The sequence below is a fragment of the Anarhichas minor genome, unplaced genomic scaffold, assembly GCF_050575085.1.
Source record: "Anarhichas minor isolate MPS153535 unplaced genomic scaffold, ASM5057508v1 ptg000012l, whole genome shotgun sequence".
Lineage (NCBI taxonomy): Eukaryota > Metazoa > Chordata > Actinopteri > Perciformes > Anarhichadidae > Anarhichas > Anarhichas minor.
Window position 1 is genome coordinate 5,722,913 of NW_027466458.1, and position 18,449 is coordinate 5,741,361.

At 46.7% G+C, this 18,449-nt stretch overlaps 1 protein-coding gene across 4 annotated transcripts in view; it reads right to left on the reverse strand.

Moving 5' to 3' along the window:
* Positions 1-63: 63 nt before the first annotated feature.
* The window catches only part of crebbpa (CREB binding lysine acetyltransferase a), a 38,589-nt gene continuing 20,203 nt past the window's right edge, over positions 64-18,449 (reverse strand). For 2 of the 4 annotated variants that reach the window (XM_076090408.1, XM_076090407.1), the window contains exons 5-29: positions 16,260-16,508; positions 15,593-15,692; positions 15,260-15,397; positions 14,975-15,092; positions 14,662-14,833; positions 14,056-14,118; positions 13,506-13,627; positions 12,688-12,900; positions 11,592-11,771; positions 10,635-10,806; positions 10,183-10,301; positions 9,773-10,012; positions 9,383-9,471; positions 8,506-8,586; positions 8,188-8,244; positions 7,739-7,816; positions 7,565-7,632; positions 6,725-6,875; positions 5,696-5,842; positions 5,491-5,604; positions 5,184-5,349; positions 4,735-4,914; positions 4,255-4,416; positions 3,798-4,079; positions 64-3,576 (exon numbers count right to left, since the gene is read on the reverse strand). In XM_076090408.1, the coding sequence (XP_075946523.1) occupies positions 1,300-3,576; positions 3,798-4,079; positions 4,255-4,416; positions 4,735-4,914; positions 5,184-5,349; positions 5,491-5,604; positions 5,696-5,842; positions 6,725-6,875; positions 7,565-7,632; positions 7,739-7,816; positions 8,188-8,244; positions 8,506-8,586; positions 9,383-9,471; positions 9,773-10,012; positions 10,183-10,301; positions 10,635-10,806; positions 11,592-11,771; positions 12,688-12,900; positions 13,506-13,627; positions 14,056-14,118; positions 14,662-14,833; positions 14,975-15,092; positions 15,260-15,397; positions 15,593-15,692; positions 16,260-16,508 (5,738 nt within the window). In that variant the 3' untranslated portion in view covers positions 64-1,299. Of the gene's footprint in view, positions 3,577-3,797; positions 4,080-4,254; positions 4,417-4,734; positions 4,915-5,183; positions 5,350-5,490; positions 5,605-5,695; positions 5,843-6,724; positions 6,876-7,564; positions 7,633-7,738; positions 7,817-8,187; positions 8,245-8,505; positions 8,587-9,382; positions 9,472-9,772; positions 10,013-10,182; positions 10,302-10,634; positions 10,807-11,591; positions 11,772-12,064; positions 12,380-12,687; positions 12,901-13,505; positions 13,628-14,055; positions 14,119-14,661; positions 14,834-14,974; positions 15,093-15,259; positions 15,398-15,592; positions 15,693-16,259; positions 16,509-18,449 lie in introns of all 4 variants that reach the window. The other 2 variants (XM_076090410.1, XM_076090409.1) reach the window with 2 other exon arrangements.

Below are 18,449 nucleotides of genomic sequence, written 5' to 3' on the forward strand. Positions count from 1 at the left end.
ACTGGAAAAGCGAACATTTCTGATCTGAAACAAACAAACACAAAGTAGCACACAAGAGCAATGCCTCGTTATTTAGTCAACAGAGTAATGGAGTTCTTCTGCTGCACAGAGTTTATTTAACAATATGGTATATAAGTAAGAAATGAGTCTTTTTAACCGGTTTATACAGTGTTTTCATTTTCTCTTCCTTATATTTATAGTATTTTGCTTAATAACTTGATTTACAATAGGAGAAAAAGTAAATCCCCCCGATTCAAGTTTCTGTGAGAGAGGAATGAGAGTTGATAACATTTCATTTTCCTCAGGGTGAATCTCAAATTGGCCCTTCATCCATAGAAAGCACATAGCTTAGTGTAAAGTCGAGAGGATGAAGCGTCATCAGAGATGTGGCCTACAAACAAGCGGTGAGCGTTCCACCTCAGCTTAGGAGGCGGGTCTCTTTTTACACTTTACAACATTTGTATGACAAAACGTATGACAAAATCATTTTAATGTCAAAGCAACAATGTCCTACAGCTGCAGGACAGATTTTTGAGATGTGTGTTGCACTTCTTGTCGTCTGCGTTTGTGAAACCAGTCGGAGCTGTAGTTATTTTAGTGACTGTGAGAGTTTGTGTCAGTGTCGTCATGTGCGCCCGTATACGTGCCCGTGAATAAACAACTGCCGCAGTCCCATTTTCCTATTTCAATTCAACCGAGTGCTCTTCATACACACAAAGAAGGAGGGGAGCGGTCCCTGAACGCACCGTCTCGGAGTAAATGGTACAACACTAGATTACAATTGCCAGGAATGACGGCTTGAAAAGAGAACGAAAACCTGGCCCAATTCCCAGACACATTATTTTACAGTTTCAACACAACGATGCTTGAAGTTTCTTTTCCAAAGGTACAAAATAAAAAGATATGAATAATATAATGCAATTGTACATTTTCTTTAAAAAAGAAAAAGGAAACGAGAAAGGCATGTAACCATACCAAAAACAAACCAAAAATAAATTGAGTATTGAACACATTTGGTCTCAACCAAAAAATATATTCTTTGTGGTTTAAATCTCACTTAACGACCTTTTAGGAAACAATTACATTCCCTCAAAGTGTTGACTCTTATTTTTTTCCCCTCTCGACAATTTTCTTTTTTTCTTTTTTACAACAGTTGAAACTTTATACACGTCAGTACAAAAAAACCGTTCTCAACCTTAGAAAGAACAAACGAAGCCCTCTGACGGGACAAAGAGTGTGAGGGGTGGGAGGGTGGGTCCCTGGGAGAGAGATTGTGTACTTTAGTTCCAAGCAGAAATGCTACAATCCCTCCACAAACTTCTCCAGAGTGTCCCCTGTAGCGTCTCCCACCATCCCCAAGTCACTGTTCAGTCCCACCCTGTTGGGCGTGTTAAGCTGCGGTAGCATGGCGCTTTGTTCTGGTGTCCCCAAGTGTCCCTGCTCCATGGACCCTGACAGCGGGCCCCCGAGTACCGGGCGGGGGGAACCCGTGTGTGGATGCTGCGGCGAGGGCTGGGGCTGGTTCTGGACCTGCGGCGAGGGACTGGAATGTGGCCGCTGCTGCTGGGGCTGCTGTTGCGAGGGCGGACAGGGGGACTGGACTGGCGCAGGGGAGCGGACCTGGATGTTGAGGGCATTGGCTAGTGTGGGCTGGCCGGGTAGGTGGGCTCCGCCCTGGGGCTGGCCAGCCAGCAGGTGGGTCTGAGGGCTCATGGGGCTGGGCTGGGCTGGAGAGCTCATCTGCTGCTTGAGGATGGCCTGCTGCTGCTGGGGAAGTTGCTGCTGGAGCATTCGCTGATGCAGCAAGTTCTTGGTGGAGTCCATAACCATGCCGGGCTGTGCCATCTGAGCCATGGGTGGGAGCTGGCCCAAAGGTGCCCCAGCTGCTCCTGCACCTGCCTGCATGGCTAGCTGCTGCTGCTGCTGCTGCTGCATACGAAGCTGGGAGTACGTAGCTGCTGTACCCTGCGCCTGAGCAGGGAACTGGCCAGGGTGGCCTTGAGGCATCACTCCCTGTTGTTGTTGTTGTTGTTGCTGCTGCTGCTGCCTTAAGAGCTGCCGACGGTAAAGCTCCTGGATCTGGGGGTTGGTGTTGTGTGCTGCGTTTATTAGCTGCCCTTGAGCCCCTAATGCAGCCATGCCCTGCGCAGGAGGCTGCTGAGGCTGCTGTGGGGGCATCCCCGGCCTCTGCACCGCCCCTCCAGGCATGGCCATGGGCTGCATTGTTGGCACGCCGGGCTGCTGTTGCTGACCTGCTTGCTGCGGCTGGTTGGCATGGTACTTGGCTGTTCGCTGTTTGATGAAAGCAGCCATTAGCTGAGGGTTTGACTTGAGGATGTTTAAGACTTGCTGCTGCTGCTGCGGCGAGCTGGGAGACTTGAGTGTGCGGAGAAGGTCCTGCAAGGCGTTGGGCGCAATAGCACCGGGTCTCTGGGGTGTTTGTAGCCGGGCACCAGGCTGCTGTGGAATCAGCATCCTCTGGCCCTGCTGAGGCTGCTGCCCTGGGGCCATCAGGGCTCGCTGCATTGTCATGGCCTGCTGTGGGGTCTGGCCCGGGACAAGGCCCGGTTGTTGAGTCTGAGCCGGCTGTATTGGCCTCACGGCTCCGGGCCACTGACCTGGAGGCAAGCCCGGCTGCATGACCTGCGGCCCCCTTGGCCCTGGCACCATCTGCATTTGTGGCTGCATTGGTCCGGTCATACGCTGCTGCGGCTGCTGCGGCTGCTGCTGCTGCTGCTGCTGGGGGCTCATGGGTAAGCCGTTCATGTTGACCCGGTAGTTCTGCTGGTTCTGCTGGGCCTGTGCCATCATCTCGATGTGCCGTGCCATCTTGACTGCAGCGAGGGGGGGCTGCTGCTGTAGCTGCTGAGGCGGCTGGGCCGGCTGGGGGAGAGGGGACTGCTGTTGGTGTAGAGGGGAAGCCTGGGGCCCATGTTTGCCCTGGGACACAGGTGTTTGAGGCTGGCCATTGTTGGGAAAAGAGGGCGACATGACGCCCGCTGCGTTGGGGGTCTGCGGCTGGTTGCCGAGCGGCTGTTGGGGTGGCTGAGGAGTGTTGGGCTGGGCATGGGAGGTGGGAGTGCTGGGAGCGGCTGTGGCGGGTGGGGACGGTAGTGGCATGGTTCTGCCTTGCATGGTGGCCATTCTTCTCCTCATCAGCTGGGCCTGCTGGAGCCTGTGCTGCAGCTGCTGCTGGCGTAGCTTGTGCTTGATGTTCAGGCAGAACGGGACAGGACACTTGTTCTCCTGACAGTGCTTGGCGTGGTAACAGCATAAAGCGATAAGTTGCTTGCATACGGGGCAGCCACCGTTGGTTTTGCGCTTGCAGCCCTTGGTGTGCTGCACCACTCGCTTCATCTTCTGGCAGGACGGCAGAGAGCAGTTGGCGTTGCGACACTGACAAGCGTGGACCAGGGACTGGATGCAGCGTTGGATACTTAAGCGCCGGCTCTCCTGCGGGCTCTTGGAGGCCTCTCCGCTCTGGCCGTTGCTGTCGTCGTCCAGGCCAAGGCCCCACTTCACCATCTGGTGCTCGTGGCCCCTCACGTTGTAACAATTAATGCACAGATCAAAGTCCTGCAGAAAAAAAGGCCAGACGGGAACACAGTCATGAACACAAGCTTAACCAAGTCTCGTAAAAAGTTTTGTCTAGAGTTTCACAAATGTACTCATGCTGACAGACTTCAGTGTCTTATTTTAGATTGTTTATACAGTTTCAGGCACAGGACACTGACACAGAAGTCATTCCTGAGTAAAAAACACACCACAGCATACAAACAGTAGTAGTAGTAACTCACCTCGCACACAGTGCAGTGCCAGCGCGTCTCTACATGGTGCTTGCACTCGTTGCAAGTGTAGACAAAGCGGTCCTGTCCCTGGTTGTGCAGCTCAACCAGCATGCACATGCTGCTCCACTTGCACCTCCTGAGGGAGCTGAACTCCCAGTGTTTGTCCCTGGCCAGAGTCAGGAAGGCATCGCGGCCATCCATCAGGTCACAAGAGAGCATGGGGTCAGGGTCAACGATGGGAGGCAGGGTGTTGGCCATGGGAGCAGAGTGGAGGTGGATCACAAAGAACACCTTCATCAGACGGAGGAAGACGCACAGAAATGTGAGTTAGAGAAGCACAAGCAAAACTGAAACGCTAGTAAAACATATTAAAAGATTTCCCTATATTCACGATCTAATGTTTAGAAAAAGCCTGTTTATCATCAAAACAGCTTAATATCTAATATCTATCAGAAACAAATCGAACCTCTTTGTGTTTCTCCATGCTGGCGTAGAGCTTCTGGGACAGATCATTGGCTACATTCGGCATCCCAGGTTTCTTCTTATTGGCTCGGCTGACGCTGCTCTTATTTTTACTGGTCTTCTTGTTGTTCTTCTTTTTAGCGTTTTTGCTGTCACTTGGCGTACCCTGCAGGAGATAGAGGATGACAAATATTAAAGAAAACAGCTTATTACATGTTCACATATTTTATCTACATTGATGGAATCTCTCCAGCTGCTCCAAGCTAGGACTCATTACAGTACGATTGTTTATCTTCATCATAACACCTTGTTCCTCAGTTACAATGTGTTGAAAACAATATTCCAAGCTTTAAAAGGAGTTGTTTGTGAAAGACTGTTAAATCTATAGAAGCTCGGAAGAGCAAAAATGTCTGTCAAAGACAACAAAACGGGAGCAGACAGTGGATTTGTAAATTCTGGATTTGATAGAACCATATCAACAAACCACGACACAAACCTCAGGGGTTTCAGAAGCAGTTGTGTTCTCCTCCTTCTTCCTCTCCTCCTCCTCCTGCTGCAGCTCCTTAATGCTCTCCTCCAGCACGTTGGGCCAGAAGTCGCCTTCGAAGTACGGCAGCTCATTGGCGCTGGTCAGACGGTCCTCTGTCGCCTGTTTGCAGATGTCCTGAGAGGAAGGCAAAGACACAAGATGTATTCCATTTGTTTTCAGTAATCCAACATATTTTACATATTTAATGCATTTGTCTGTTGTTACAGACAAAATAGCAAATGTGTTCAACTATTCACACAGAAATCTCCCAGGGAATATGATCAGGAACGCAGTAAATCAAAGGTTTGCATGCACACGTAAATGTTTCCTTTGGTCTAAATATTACGAGAAATATCAGATGTCAGTCTTGCGTAAGTATTTTTTAAAAAGCGTCTCCTCCTTACCTTGTAGTCATGCAGAATCCTCTCTGCAAAGGCCTTGTCCAGCATCTTCCTGTACCACTCTTGCAGCCTCTTGGGCTTTGGGATCTTCTGGTCAAGAGGATGACAGTGGAAGATGTAGTCGTCTCCCTCACTGGGTGGACACGCCCAGATGTGGCCCTGGGCATAGCTGCGGGCATACACAGACCAATAATGAGACCACGTGTAAATTAGGACATCTGCTTCCTCAAGTCAAAATCACACCACAAAGTTCACTCCAGAGACTCTTCCCCATGGTGAGGCGGAAAAGGAGCATTAGAGCAAGGCCTACCCGAGTTTCTTGACATATTCTAGATAGCCGATGAGGATCTCGTGGTACACTGCTGTCCGTAGAGTCCGAGGTCTGAAGAAGTGAATACTGTCAAGGTAGGATATGTAGACCCGTCTGCAGAGGTAGAGAGAGGGAACATGGTACATTTCACTCATAAAAAGTCCTTTATTGCCACGTGGTACACTCAATTGTTGGCTGTACAGACCTAGTGTTGGGGAATGAGCACTCGGAGCCGTACTCCTGCACGTGCATGCCAAAGAAGCACACATCCACGCCGTCAATCTCCTCAAAGGCGAAAAGTGCTTTGGTTCTGTAGGGAAAGGTCTCGGGCATCTCCCCCGTGTCGACAAACCTGTGGTTATGAAGAAAAATCAAATATTAAAATATGATCTCTAGTTAGATGGTGAAACTAGAACACGTTGTAATATTCTGTCTTGGGTGATTGCCAGCTCAAACAGATCATGATGGTGGACTCTGAACACAACACAATCCATACAAAAGGTGCCGACTGTGCAAAGCTGTAGCTTATATGATGGTTTCTGTTACATGGGCGGGCTGTAAAGGTATGTTGCCACAAAAACATCTTAAACTCTGTATCATCTTGTATAACACACTACATAAATGTTATATAATAACAGTTTAAAGTTCCTATTTTAGTGCGACTATGAAGCCTTCTAGGAAAAAAAAAAAAAGAGCCCCGAGAAGTGGCCTCGTGTGTCGCTGCTTTTAGCGACACACGAGAGCATAATGGGACAGTTCAAGTGAAATGACCGAGAGTCAATAAAAAGAAGACGGCCTTAAATCAGTCAACCTGAAGAGAACATGTTCTCGGGCGAGGGCCTCCTCCCTAAGAGGACGGGACGAGCAGACTTTGATCGCGTGTGAGAGGATCAAACAGTGACCGGTGCTCGGGGAGGGTGTGCACCACAATCAGTACAAAGGCTTTACAGAGGGCATTCAGCTTTGCAGGGCAGAGAAAAGAAGACATAAGCTCAGGACAAACACCAGCTGTGACGGTGGATCAACGACAGGTATTTGGTTGTCTACAACATTATGGCATCCCTCATCTCCACTGTTGACTCTTCGGTTGTTCATTTATTTGACCGAGGCACGTTTAGTTGCTAAACAACGATCCGGTAATTTAAAGTAGAAAGTAATTAAAATGGGTAAACGCACCAAAGCGTACATTACATATGCCCAGTTCTCCTCGTATTCCCGTCAGCGACGCTCTCACCTGGATTTCATGCCTGGTTTTACTTCCACCGTTTTGTCAGAGCTCGCCACCACTCGCACAAACACCTCTCCGGCCTCCGGGTGGTTCTGTCTCTTCAAGTATTTATTCACACGGTCCTCTATGTACATTCCCAACCGTGTCGACTGCAGCCCTACAGTGTGCAAACACACAGGAGGAATCCATGAAAAACGGAAATTCTTTTAAACATGATAAAAAATTTAAAAAAGCAGGGGATACACATTGAATACTTAAACTACTGCAGTAGCCTTCAATTTAATTAAAACAAGAAAAAGACAAGAACAGATTTATGTGAGAACCGGCATGTCTGAACCGCGGATGAATTACACAGTTTACTTTTACCATCAGTGTGAAATAAAGTTTTACTGACATCATTATCCGCCAATGTTCAGTAAAATATGCGATCAGGACGTCATTCGTGCTTTTCTAGTCACCGATCTCTGATAATGTTACATCGTAAACAACCAATCCGTGTTGAAAAAGACCGGAGGAGAGCTGGTAACGTGGCTAATGGACAAAGGACGAAGGTTCAGTTCGGTTACATCATGATGCGTTCAGGCTCTGTTCTGTTAAAATGAGTATTGGTTTATCCGTTGAACCACCACTTAGCACCATATGCCATGAAGGTCAGTGTTGTTCTCCAGGGCTACAAACACCAAAGAAAAATACCAGAGAGACCACGAGGCCAACATCAAAAAAAAAGGAGAAAAGGCCAGAGACAGACATATGCTGCCCATGTGCGGGGGGGGTTCATATTATCTGGGGTCTTCAGTGCTTGTGAGACAAAACTGCAATAATCGGTTTGAAGAGATTTGAACTAACGTTTTGCAGAGAACTTGTTTTCCTTTCGCGTTTTTGCACTCTTCTTTAAACAATTTTCACAGATGAATCTGGAAAGAGAGAGAAGTTAAGAGTTATTGTTACGATTAACATGCATAAAATGTGCAAAAAAAAAAAGTTATGCAAATCTACTAAAAGTAGGAGTCGACAGCTCACCCAGATGGCCAAATGACATCGTAGTGCAAGACGCATATCTGGTGCATCTTCCGTCCACAATCTTTACATTCAACAAACCTAAAGAGAAGCAAGCATACAGTCAGACACTTAGCAACCAAAGCCAGTGTGCCTTGGAGAGAGGACATCGTATTTAACACAAAGTCACAATAACGATGTGAACTCGTCGGTCAGACAGAGTGTTTGACACGAAGCAGGTGGTGCTGCCGAGCTGCCCCGAGGCCTCACTGAAGCCCGAGTGACTGATCCGAGAGCTCCGGAGAGAAAATGTGCAGATTGTTCACCAAAAGCACAAACAAGAAGCCAGATGTGAACGATGTAAGATGTGATGAGGAACATGCAAGTGGGGGGAAAAAAGAAGAGCAGAAAGAACACGACATGAGCTCCTTCTGCATTAGTCCTCCTCGCTGAGAGGGTTTGTGTCTACTTACGGTTCAGAGTCGAGTACGTCGTTCTTCTTCCGTTCAAACTGGTCCTTTGATATCATCCTGAAGTGTCAGAGAAAAGAAGAGAAGAGACAGAGGAGAGGTAGTGAGAATAATAGGACCCATACAAAAACGCTGTTGATTTCTTTTTTTCTATCTTCAGTCCTATGCTCTTCGCTTCTCTCATTGCAGGCCGAGTCTGCGTGGGGGCCACGCTTCAATAAGACTCTAAAAAACACTACGGCTGTTGAAGAAATACATGCGTTGATTAATCTGAATTGCTTGTATTACATTAGTGGCTTTATCGATAGGCAGTTTACTCACGTCTGTGGCTGTGCAGGATCATCCCCCAACGTCACGCTCTCCCCTTGGATCTCATTGAAGCACTTCTCACAGAAATGATACCTGCAAAAATGACACATTCAAAATTCAGCACATTCAACGCTCACTTAATATTCGGCTACTTGTGTGTTCAACACGAGTCTGCACGAAATAACTCTTTCATGTTTTATAACAGAGAGCGGGGAAAACCCTCAGCTCCCGTTGAGAGTGTAAATGGAGTGTGCTGCAGGAGCCGCATGTTGTCTGTCAGGCTGTGCTCTATCACTACCGCTTCTGAGCTGCTCTGCTTAACAGTGCCCAGTTGAAGTGTGGAAAAAGGGGGGGCTGCAGTAACGCTGTTCATGCAGCAGGGGGTGCAAGGGACTGTGGTGCAGGCAGTCATCTGCTGGATGTATCCGATAGATGCTGAGCAAAACACAATCAACCCACTGCTTTGTTGCTCTGTGCCCGGCGTTCTTCTGGGTTTAAAGTCTTCAGCGTGTTTCCCTGTATGTGCAACACTGGCAACCTGGCTGTTAAGGGATGTTGTTGTGAGCAAAACCATTTTGTAGTCTCCCGCCGTGCCAGGACCTGGAGGCAGAGCCATTAAAGCCGAAGCTGTCAGGATGAGACTACAGGCCCGGATCACAGTGGTCCCTCTAGAGCTGCAGAGGAACAGATCCCGGGCTGCAGGCGGCGCCTAATACGCTTCAAATTGCTGCATTTATTTGCCCGTGAAAACACTTTGTGAACAACTGTGCATGCAGATTGTGTGACACGTAGAAAATGATTCAGTGAGATTACAATTCCAACCGATTTTATTGAATACGTAGCTGCGTTTATGGCGGAGAAGCACACATTAATGCGTAGACGCCTGTACCTGTTCTGGTAGCTGTAGTATGTGCCTCCAGTAGGTATGGTGCAGAGCTGCTTGCCATAGCAACAGAGGGTTTGAGGGGAGAACTCGTACTGCAGACACAAGCAACATGACAAAGGTGGTGAAAAAAAAACGAGGTTTATTCATTTCATAAATCCTTTTCATTAGGAGCTGTTGGTTTAGCGTCTAAATTTGCCTCATCTTTAGTGAACAGTCAAACTCGTACTCATCCTTCTGAGTCAAAAAGAGAAGTACTAAACATTGGATTTTTTGTAATTAGGCAACAATTGAACAAAAAAAAAAAATCCTTTTTGTTACAGCCATTTATGGCTAACGGACAAAAAACGTTTCCCTACTCCATTTATTGCCTCTTTAACACCCCCTTCAGCTCACCTTCCTCCCGCAGCAGTATCCCAGGCCCTGCATGACGGGGTCGATCTCTGACTCAAACACCTCCGCCAGCTTGGAGCAGTACTTGTAGACGCGGGACGTCTTGCGGTTGTAGAGCCAGGCGTTGTTGAACATCACCCAGACATCGTCAACGTATTGCCAGGGCTCCTGGTATTGGCCCGTGTCAAGCTTACGCTTTATTGTGGACAGGTCTATTGGGTTCTTAACAATGTCAAAGTAGTCCTGCAGAGAGAAGAACACGTATGTGTTAGAGATCAATAGAACTGAAACAGTGCAGCTGAATTACGGGCATCCATCAAAACTGTACAACATTTAACAACACCCCACAGGCAACACATTCGTCATTTCAAAAGGTTGTGTTTGAAGCATTGAAGTGCATGTGTGCTACGTACAGGGATGCCCAGATGCATAGGGTCTACTGGCTGTCTGAAGGGCAGTGACTCGGGGTCCTGCCTGTAGAGAGACTCCAGAGTCGGCATCAGAGCCTGGCGTAACTCCTCGGGCTTAAAGACTGAAGAATGAACAGTGGAAGAGGTACATGTTAGTAATCCAAAAACAGAAACGACACATCAGCAACATCCTGATTCGTCGGGTGTATTCTAGCAGCAGGTGCACAGCCGGTTCATTATGTGTGTAAAGTGCAGCCAAGCTCAAAGAAGCCTTACAAGAGTCTAGACATTGTTCAGAGTCTCTAGTGCCAAACTCATACTAAGTCATGAGCGTCTCACGGCTGACAGAGTGGATGTATTAACATTACTGGCAATGACGGGAACCCGTGTACCCGCGTACTGAGTGGATCGGTCAGACTCTGCACAGATTGTATTAATTCGTTGGCATCACTCACTTTTCCTCCGTGACTGAGAGGGGGATGAAGAGGCCGTGCTGTTGGCTCCACCCTCTTCCTCTTCTTTGGGTTCTGTCTTTATTTCCGTTTTTTTCTCCTCCACCTCCATTGGCTCCGGCTTCTCCTCTGGCTCCTCCTTCTTAACCACCGTTGAAGCAGAGTCTTCCTCAGTCTATGGACAAAAAAAAAGGAGAATGACCCATTATATAAGAGTCATGTTTTAAAAGTGAACACTATGGAATGTTGGGTGACTGGTAGCACTGGTCTCTCATATTCAAGACTTTGATGATCATCCCATGAAATTGTCCGTGTTGATAATCTAAATACTAAAGATAAAGGAGTGTACTTATACACGTATCACGTAGGTGCAGGTGTATTTTGAAAGCAGCGTCAAAGCCACAAAATGCATTCGATCAGGCAACGTTTTGAACCAAGTTGAACCTTTTGACTAAGGTGAAGATCTGACTTATCTATTGGAATCAACTTTGAGGCCTGAAGTCAGTGTGCAGGCGTGAAACTTTTCTCAAAATTAAGGATTCACAGATGCAACTTCTCTTGATACAGATTTCAATACCTCAACTGAGGGTTATCTGCCGATATTTACGATCCAATAACTGTGCTCTCCTTTTCCCAAATATAACATTTTCATAACTCACTGTGTGGAACTAATTCAATATTTTTTTTATGCATAGTAAACTGAGGCCAGCAGCGTGCGAGCTACAACTAGCACACGAGTCATGAGCCCACTGTGACTGACTGAATGAATGGAAGTGATAAATACAGAACTTTAGAATGACATTGACAAAGAAACTATTTAATGTGGATCGATCACGCCATGGCTGATGCAACAAGAAGACAGATTCATTGGAAAGAGAGTGCAGTTTACAGCAGCATAAATCAACGGATGGATAGATGAATCAGTTGACATGTATTTAAAAACACATCGATTCAACCCACCTCCATCTTGGGCTCAGTTTTGCCGCCAGCGGCCTTAAACTCTTGTTGGTCATGGTGTGCCTCAGCTTTGACCTCCTGGACAGGCAGGTCTGCTCCGACGTGCTGCGAGTGCAGGTCGGCACTGGCAGCCGAGGCTGGCGTGGGCACCCGGTTTTCCAGACCGGCCCCTGGTTGAGACAGCTGAAACGGGGGAGGGAGGGATAGAGACAGAGACAGAAAAGACAAATATGAGGTATTGGCAACGGCTCAATTGCGTTTTTTTGCATGCAGGGCAGAAGCCACAACACAGATGAACCCCTCCATATTGGTTTCATTGCTCCGTTGTTGAAAGATGTTAACATTCCCATTGTGATGGATGCTACAAGCAGTGGTGAAGATGCAGTTATCAGACAGAAAGGTGGATGGGACGGGTTGGTACATGACAGTCAGAGGGGATGGGAGTTTGGAGGGCATGCTGAGGGTCTCAGTCTCACCGGCGTGGTAGGGGGCTGAGGTGGGGGCTGCTGCGTCTGTGCTGCTGCAGGGAGTTCCACCTGGGGTTGGGGCTGGGTGGGGCGGGGCGGGGTGGCACCCTGGGCAGGGCCAGGGAGGGTGGGGGTGGAGCTGCGGCTAGAGGGCTGGGGGTGCGGCAGGTTAGTGACCCCCCCGGCCGTGGAGGCGGAGGAGGCAGCAGGAGGAGGCGTGGTGTGCAAGGGGGATTGGGAGGAGGCTAGCTGAGGGCCCAGCAAGGGGCCAAGTGCATTCATGGGGAGGTTAGCGCTCTGTTGTTGTTGTTGTTGCTGCTGTTGCTGGAGAGAAGGACACACACAAGTGGCAGGCGCACATACGCACAAGATTAGCAGACAAACATACAAGCATAAGGTCAACCAGACAAACACAACACCACCCACAATTTGAGGTTTAGTGAGCACCTTGTGATTGGCATGGGAACAATCTAAGAGCAATTAGTGCGTAGTATGATTGGTGAAGGTAGTTTGAGTTTTAGTCCCCCGGAATTAGCACAACTTTGTTGAAGGATAGCATTACTGAAAACAGCCAAACCAATCCGTTAACCCACTTTGTTTACTACAGCTCCACAGCCCTCGCCATGTCTCACCTGGGTGACGGCAGCCTGTGCAGGTGGCTGGCCTATACCGGGCCCCACGGTGACAGTCATGGCCCCCGTTGCAGCGGCTGTTGTTGATCCCGGAGGGAACTGGGTCTGAGCCAGAAACTGTCCCTGGCTGGCCGTCTGGCCTACCATGTTGCCACCGCCATGTCCGGCTATCAAGCCCTGGGCCTGGGGCATCCTGGAGGGAGACATGCCCATCTAACAAGGCAAAGGAAAAGATGGCGTTAGTTTGAGCACAGTGACAGGAGTTTCCACTGAGCCGTGGCAGAGACCAATCACATTACTGGCATTCCAGCCCCATAATAATGTACAATGACATTCTTCCATCTACAATACGTGTTTTTGTGTGTGTAACTGGACTTCCCTCCCTTTACAGTCCTTGCATGTTTCACCACATCAAATTTAGGTTGTCCAGAAAAGCTGGTAAAATCCGGACTGATGGCATTATCTTAATTTATTTCATATACCATTAGACATATTTACACATTTAATAACTTCAAATATCACATTATTAGTAATTAGTATTTGCTTTGACTGATTGGTACATGATTGATGAAAGATTAAGGAAATGTGTAGCTCATCACAGATACAGTGGCTTCTTTACTGCGTTGTTCATCTTAACGTTCACCAGCTCCTGACCGGACCAGTCGACTACATTTTAAATAAGCCCGAGGTAGCTTGTGCAGACAGAGCCTGGATTTACCAGCAACTGTGTGTTAGCTCATGCTACTTATATGCCTGTGTGTGTGTGTGTGTGTGTGTGTGTGTGTGTGTGTGTGTGCGTGCCCCTCTGCTTTCTTTACCGCTGGGACGGAGCTCATGCTCATTTGCTGTGGGTGGTTCATGGGTGAGGCAGCGCGGGCTCCCATCGGTGTCTGGGATATTTGGGCGTTGGGCAGAGCCATGTGGTTGAACTGGTTGATTCCTGCACGGAACAGGGGACCAAAATGTTAAGCCATGGACAAACAGAACTCAGAAGTACTATACAATCAAAGATAGTGGTGAAAGTTTATACATCAAAACACATGCATACATAAACTTTCAGTTCAAGTTATACCAAAGCAGATGTCATATTTCAAGCGGCTTAAGCTACACAGTTATGTAGTATGTATGCTAAAGTACTTCCTAGGTGCAGTAGAAGGCATCTTTTAACACAACACTAACTTTTGTCTCTTCCCTGTGCTTGTTTGCCTTTCATGGATCATCAGTTAATGTGTTCTGCTTCATTCAGACTTCTTGATAATGTGGCCGAGTATTTGTCCCCGAATCATCTTTACTGTTCCTCTTCATTTGTACATCTTCCACATCTTTGTTTTCGTTGTATCTGAATTGGAAAATACGGTGTGCAAATACCTTGTGACACCTGCATGCGATTCATGATCTGATTTGGCATGTTGGGCAGAGGAACAGGTCCATCTATAAAACAAAAAGAAAAAAAACAAACATTAAACCATAAAGCAGCTTGAAGAACAGCACAGCCGGTTGTAATGAAAAAAGGCAAATCATTTCTGCTGCATGGTTAAATATTCTCAACTTTTTCCAAGAATACAAGAAATCGAACATGATAAATGGCTGGATATACGGCAATTGTCTGGAAATTCAATTTAGACACTTACGCATACTCTAAAGATAAAATACCCAGATGAGAATATTCATTAGTCAGTGAATAAAGTATCTGACAAATCAAGAAACCGTATCACAATGATGTGCAACATTTCACGCAGTGGCATAAACCACAGACATTTAAAAAGGTAGACGATAGCAAGATCTCTTCAGGTTATTGGTATCACTATGACCCAACCATAGCTGGGTAATATGTCAACTAATTATTTGTAATAACAAAAATGGAAACAAACTGCATATATTATCAGGAATATCAAGGACACAAACGGTTGTCCAAGGTTTCTGAAACTCGTCACGTTTCAAAAACGTTTGTCGTCTTGTAAACACTGTACTCACTCTGTGGCCTTGGGCCAAAGGCACTGGGCTGGGGGAGGCCGGGCTGCTGGCTCCCCTGGGTGGCCAGAGGTGCCTGGTTGATGATTTGCTTCTGCAGCCTTGAGCGCCTCTTCTCCTCCAGTTCCTTTTGGATTTTATAGATTTTCTCAGCCAGGAAGTGATAGTACTCATCCTGAGGGGAGGAACGGGGAAAGTGGAAGGAGGCGGTAAATTTGACAAAAAACGAGCATACTGTGTATCTACTAAAAAGAAAAACGGCTTTGTGTGTGTGGTCTAGATAAGGCGAGCAAGGTATTTCCTAGTTGAAACCTACCCGGCTGTTAGCTGACTCGTACATGTCCCCCTCCACTTTTCTGGCGTAGGCCACCAAGTTCTCCATCCGTCTGTCCTTCAAAGCTGCCGGGTCGGGGGTAGGGAATATGGCTTGTACTCTGCCACAAGGAGTACAGAAATTGTAGCAATGAATATTTAATTTGTACTTAAAAAAAAAAAAAATGTACATTTACAATCAGGGTCAGAAAGAACAGCCAAGAGATGGTGACTAACAAATAAAGACACTAACAAGTCTGACAGTTCTCCAGCAGGGCTGTGCACTTACAGTTTGTGTACGAGGTGATTGCGCAGGTCCTGAGTGACATGCTCATGCCACGATTTCCTGGTGCCTGTGGCAGAGATGGGTGCTGCTGTGGGCAGGCTGCCCAATGAGCCCACAGCTGACCCGTCTGACAGCAGCTGACTGGAGGCGAAACAGGACGACAGAAGTTACGGCTTGTATTTCTGTTTTGAAATATAGGTTTTTTTGTGGTTTTTTTCAGGCAACTGCACTCATATTTGCATCAGAACCTTTTTAAAAGTAGCTACATAAGGTTTCTTGCAATTAAATAAACATTTGGGATCAACAAATGCAATGCAGGCGTTGGCTGGGACTGACTTGTTAGTGTTGAGTGTGTTGGGGAGGGAGTCTGTGTGCAGGTTCGTCTGCTCTGAAGTGGTCACGGAAAGTGCTGCACCTCCAAGAGCCATCTGGTTACCTGTGAATACAGAACACCAATTAAACAACTACTCCTTGAATTAAAAAAAAAAATTCAAATCGAGCTCAGCATATACAATATGGCCGCCATTTCTACAACTAAAGCGTACTATGTTACTAAACAACAAAAAACATAAACATACATTTCTGACCCATTTAGGAGCCTTGAAGTTGGCTAACGACTTCCTTCATTGTCAATTTAGCTGTCAATTACTTTCCTAATTTATCGATTGGTTGTTGTCGTTAAAATGTCGACAACTCAAAGTTATTCTGTTTACTGTCACGACTGAGAGAAGAGACCAACAAATATATACATTTAAGAAGCTGGAATAAGAGAATTTTGACTTTTTATACTTAAAAAATGACTCAACCTGATTGACTATCAAAATAGTTGCCAATAATTTAACAGTTAACAACTAATCAATTAATTGTTGCAGCTCTAGTGCTGTGCATTCACACATGCTGTGCATATCGATCAATATATACATTTGTATATTTTAGAAAGGAACCAATATTGGAAGGTTTCTAAAAGTGTAGGGATAAAAAAAATCAAGTTGTTTGGTTTTACCAAGTGCATTGATGGATCTCAACTGCGGAAGCTGTTGCTGGGCGTTCTGTGCGCCTGCCGTCTGTCCGGGGCCTCCCGGGGCCCGCACAGTGGTCTGGCTGCTGTAAGGCAGCCCAAGTGCCTCGTAGGCTCTCTGCATGGAGCTGGGGTCTATGGGGGTTGAGGTATTGATGGTGGGAGCACTGGGCTGGCCCACACCAACTGAGGACATGGGGTTCTGGAGGCCCGTACTGGGGGAGCTCAGCATGGCTGGGGAGAGAGACGGAGCAGTCAGGCCAAAAAAACACTCAAACACAATCATATTGAATATACAATTTGAAATGTTGGAACATCTTGCTCACTGCTGCACCAGCTAAAGAACGCAAACAAAATGCAAATGTTGATGCTGTGTGCCAAGCTCAATAAATATGAGAAGAATCTGCTTTTTAAAAACACAGCGACAAGACTTGGCGAAGACCTAGAAACGAAACACACATGCCTACACACTTTGACCTCTGGCAAGATGAAGTCACGTGGCAAAACGATACAGTAAGAACATAATGTAAGGCTAAACGATTGAAAGAGCAGTGAACTGAATAAATCCATTAATCCCTTCAGGGGACAGAGCATTAGCATATTTTTCTGGGTTCAGGCTTTGGTCGGGCTAAAGAAAATCTCTTGGTTTGTGAAAAGACAAAAATTGGAGGAGGCAGGATAAAGAAATACTGCGTTCTGCTTGTGTTGGCAGGAGAGACAAGCCTCTGCATCGTGTTCTTTAACATGCAAGCCAAACAGGGACAGACCAACTCTGGAATGCTGTAAGTGATGAAAGCTGCTGAGCAGAGAGGTGACGTAAAGAAATAGAAAACAAGCAAGAAACAGTGAGAGAGAAAATGGTAACTGGTTTAAGTAATCCGGAAAAGATGGCCGGGCACAAAAGAACAGACTGTGAATCTGTGACAACAGTTACATGAAGAGAGTGAAAAAACAGAACAGAAAGAAAAACTGTTTTAGTGCGAGGCAGAGAGAGTGTCAAATTCGACTGTGCTCTAGAGGGGAGTAGCAGTAAACAGCCCAACAGCCAATGGCTCAGCAAGACGCCTCTAGCACACGCTCTCTGTTCCCCCCCCCCCCCCTCCTCCTCCTCCCTCCATCACACTCCTTTCTTTATTGTGTATCAGATTACAAGCCCAGCAGGACCACTCGTACTCACCGAGTGCTTTTAGTAAATGTGGAGGAGCAATGAATTCCCTGAATAGTAAAACGTACAAATATCCTACACGCAAACATAGAGATCAAAACAGCCGACCAGTTTTCAGCCGATTGGCCGCATCAGTCTCAAATGTTGCCGGTCACATTTAGATACATGCGCTGCAGGATAGTTTTACGTTGGCACAAAATACAGTAGCGCCACAGCCGCACACACGCGACTATATACAGCTGTATAGTAATTCATTACAAACATGCCACTCAGAGTAATTACAACGAGCGGCTCAGAGTGGGGCGAGACAGCTAAAGGTAAGCGAGGTTGAATTGACTTGCATTTTGGTGCGTTCAAGCACTATTGAAATTTAATTATAACAACACCATCATGATGTGTTCAAATGTAATCTTGTCACAATGTCGGTTTTTGGCGAGAACCTTGAATAAGTAGTTGTTTGAAGATGCTTTCTACGAGGAATTACGACCTGTTTAACATCCCAACACGAGCTCTAAGCAGCTTAGAAAACATAATTAAAATCTACTAATGACAAGATTTTTCTCTTGCATACAATCAATAATGTTCTAATTATTTGAACTGTTTGTTCTTCATGCAAATAACCAGTATAGATGATAAAAACACCGACATTGATTTGGTTCAAAGTATTTTCCCGGACGGTGGTAAAACTGGTCCTGAGCCTTGCTGTCAATAATAGTGAGAAAGAAAATCTGAATCGGCCAAGAACAACACAAATCGGTGCATCTTTGGCTAATTTCAGGAAAGCCACAAGCAGGTGGAATTCTTTCTGAGGCTGTCACTACGGACTACTAGAACTCAATCTACCAGCATGATCTGGAGATAAACACGAGGGCCTTTGTCAGACAAACACAGAGCTTGCCATGTCGAGATGTCCTGCTTATTCAGCACAGTCAATGGAAGTAATTGAGCCTTGCGTTTGGCGTCTGTGGTGCGCTGAGCGACTCGACAATGGTCAAGCGACAGCGGGCCCC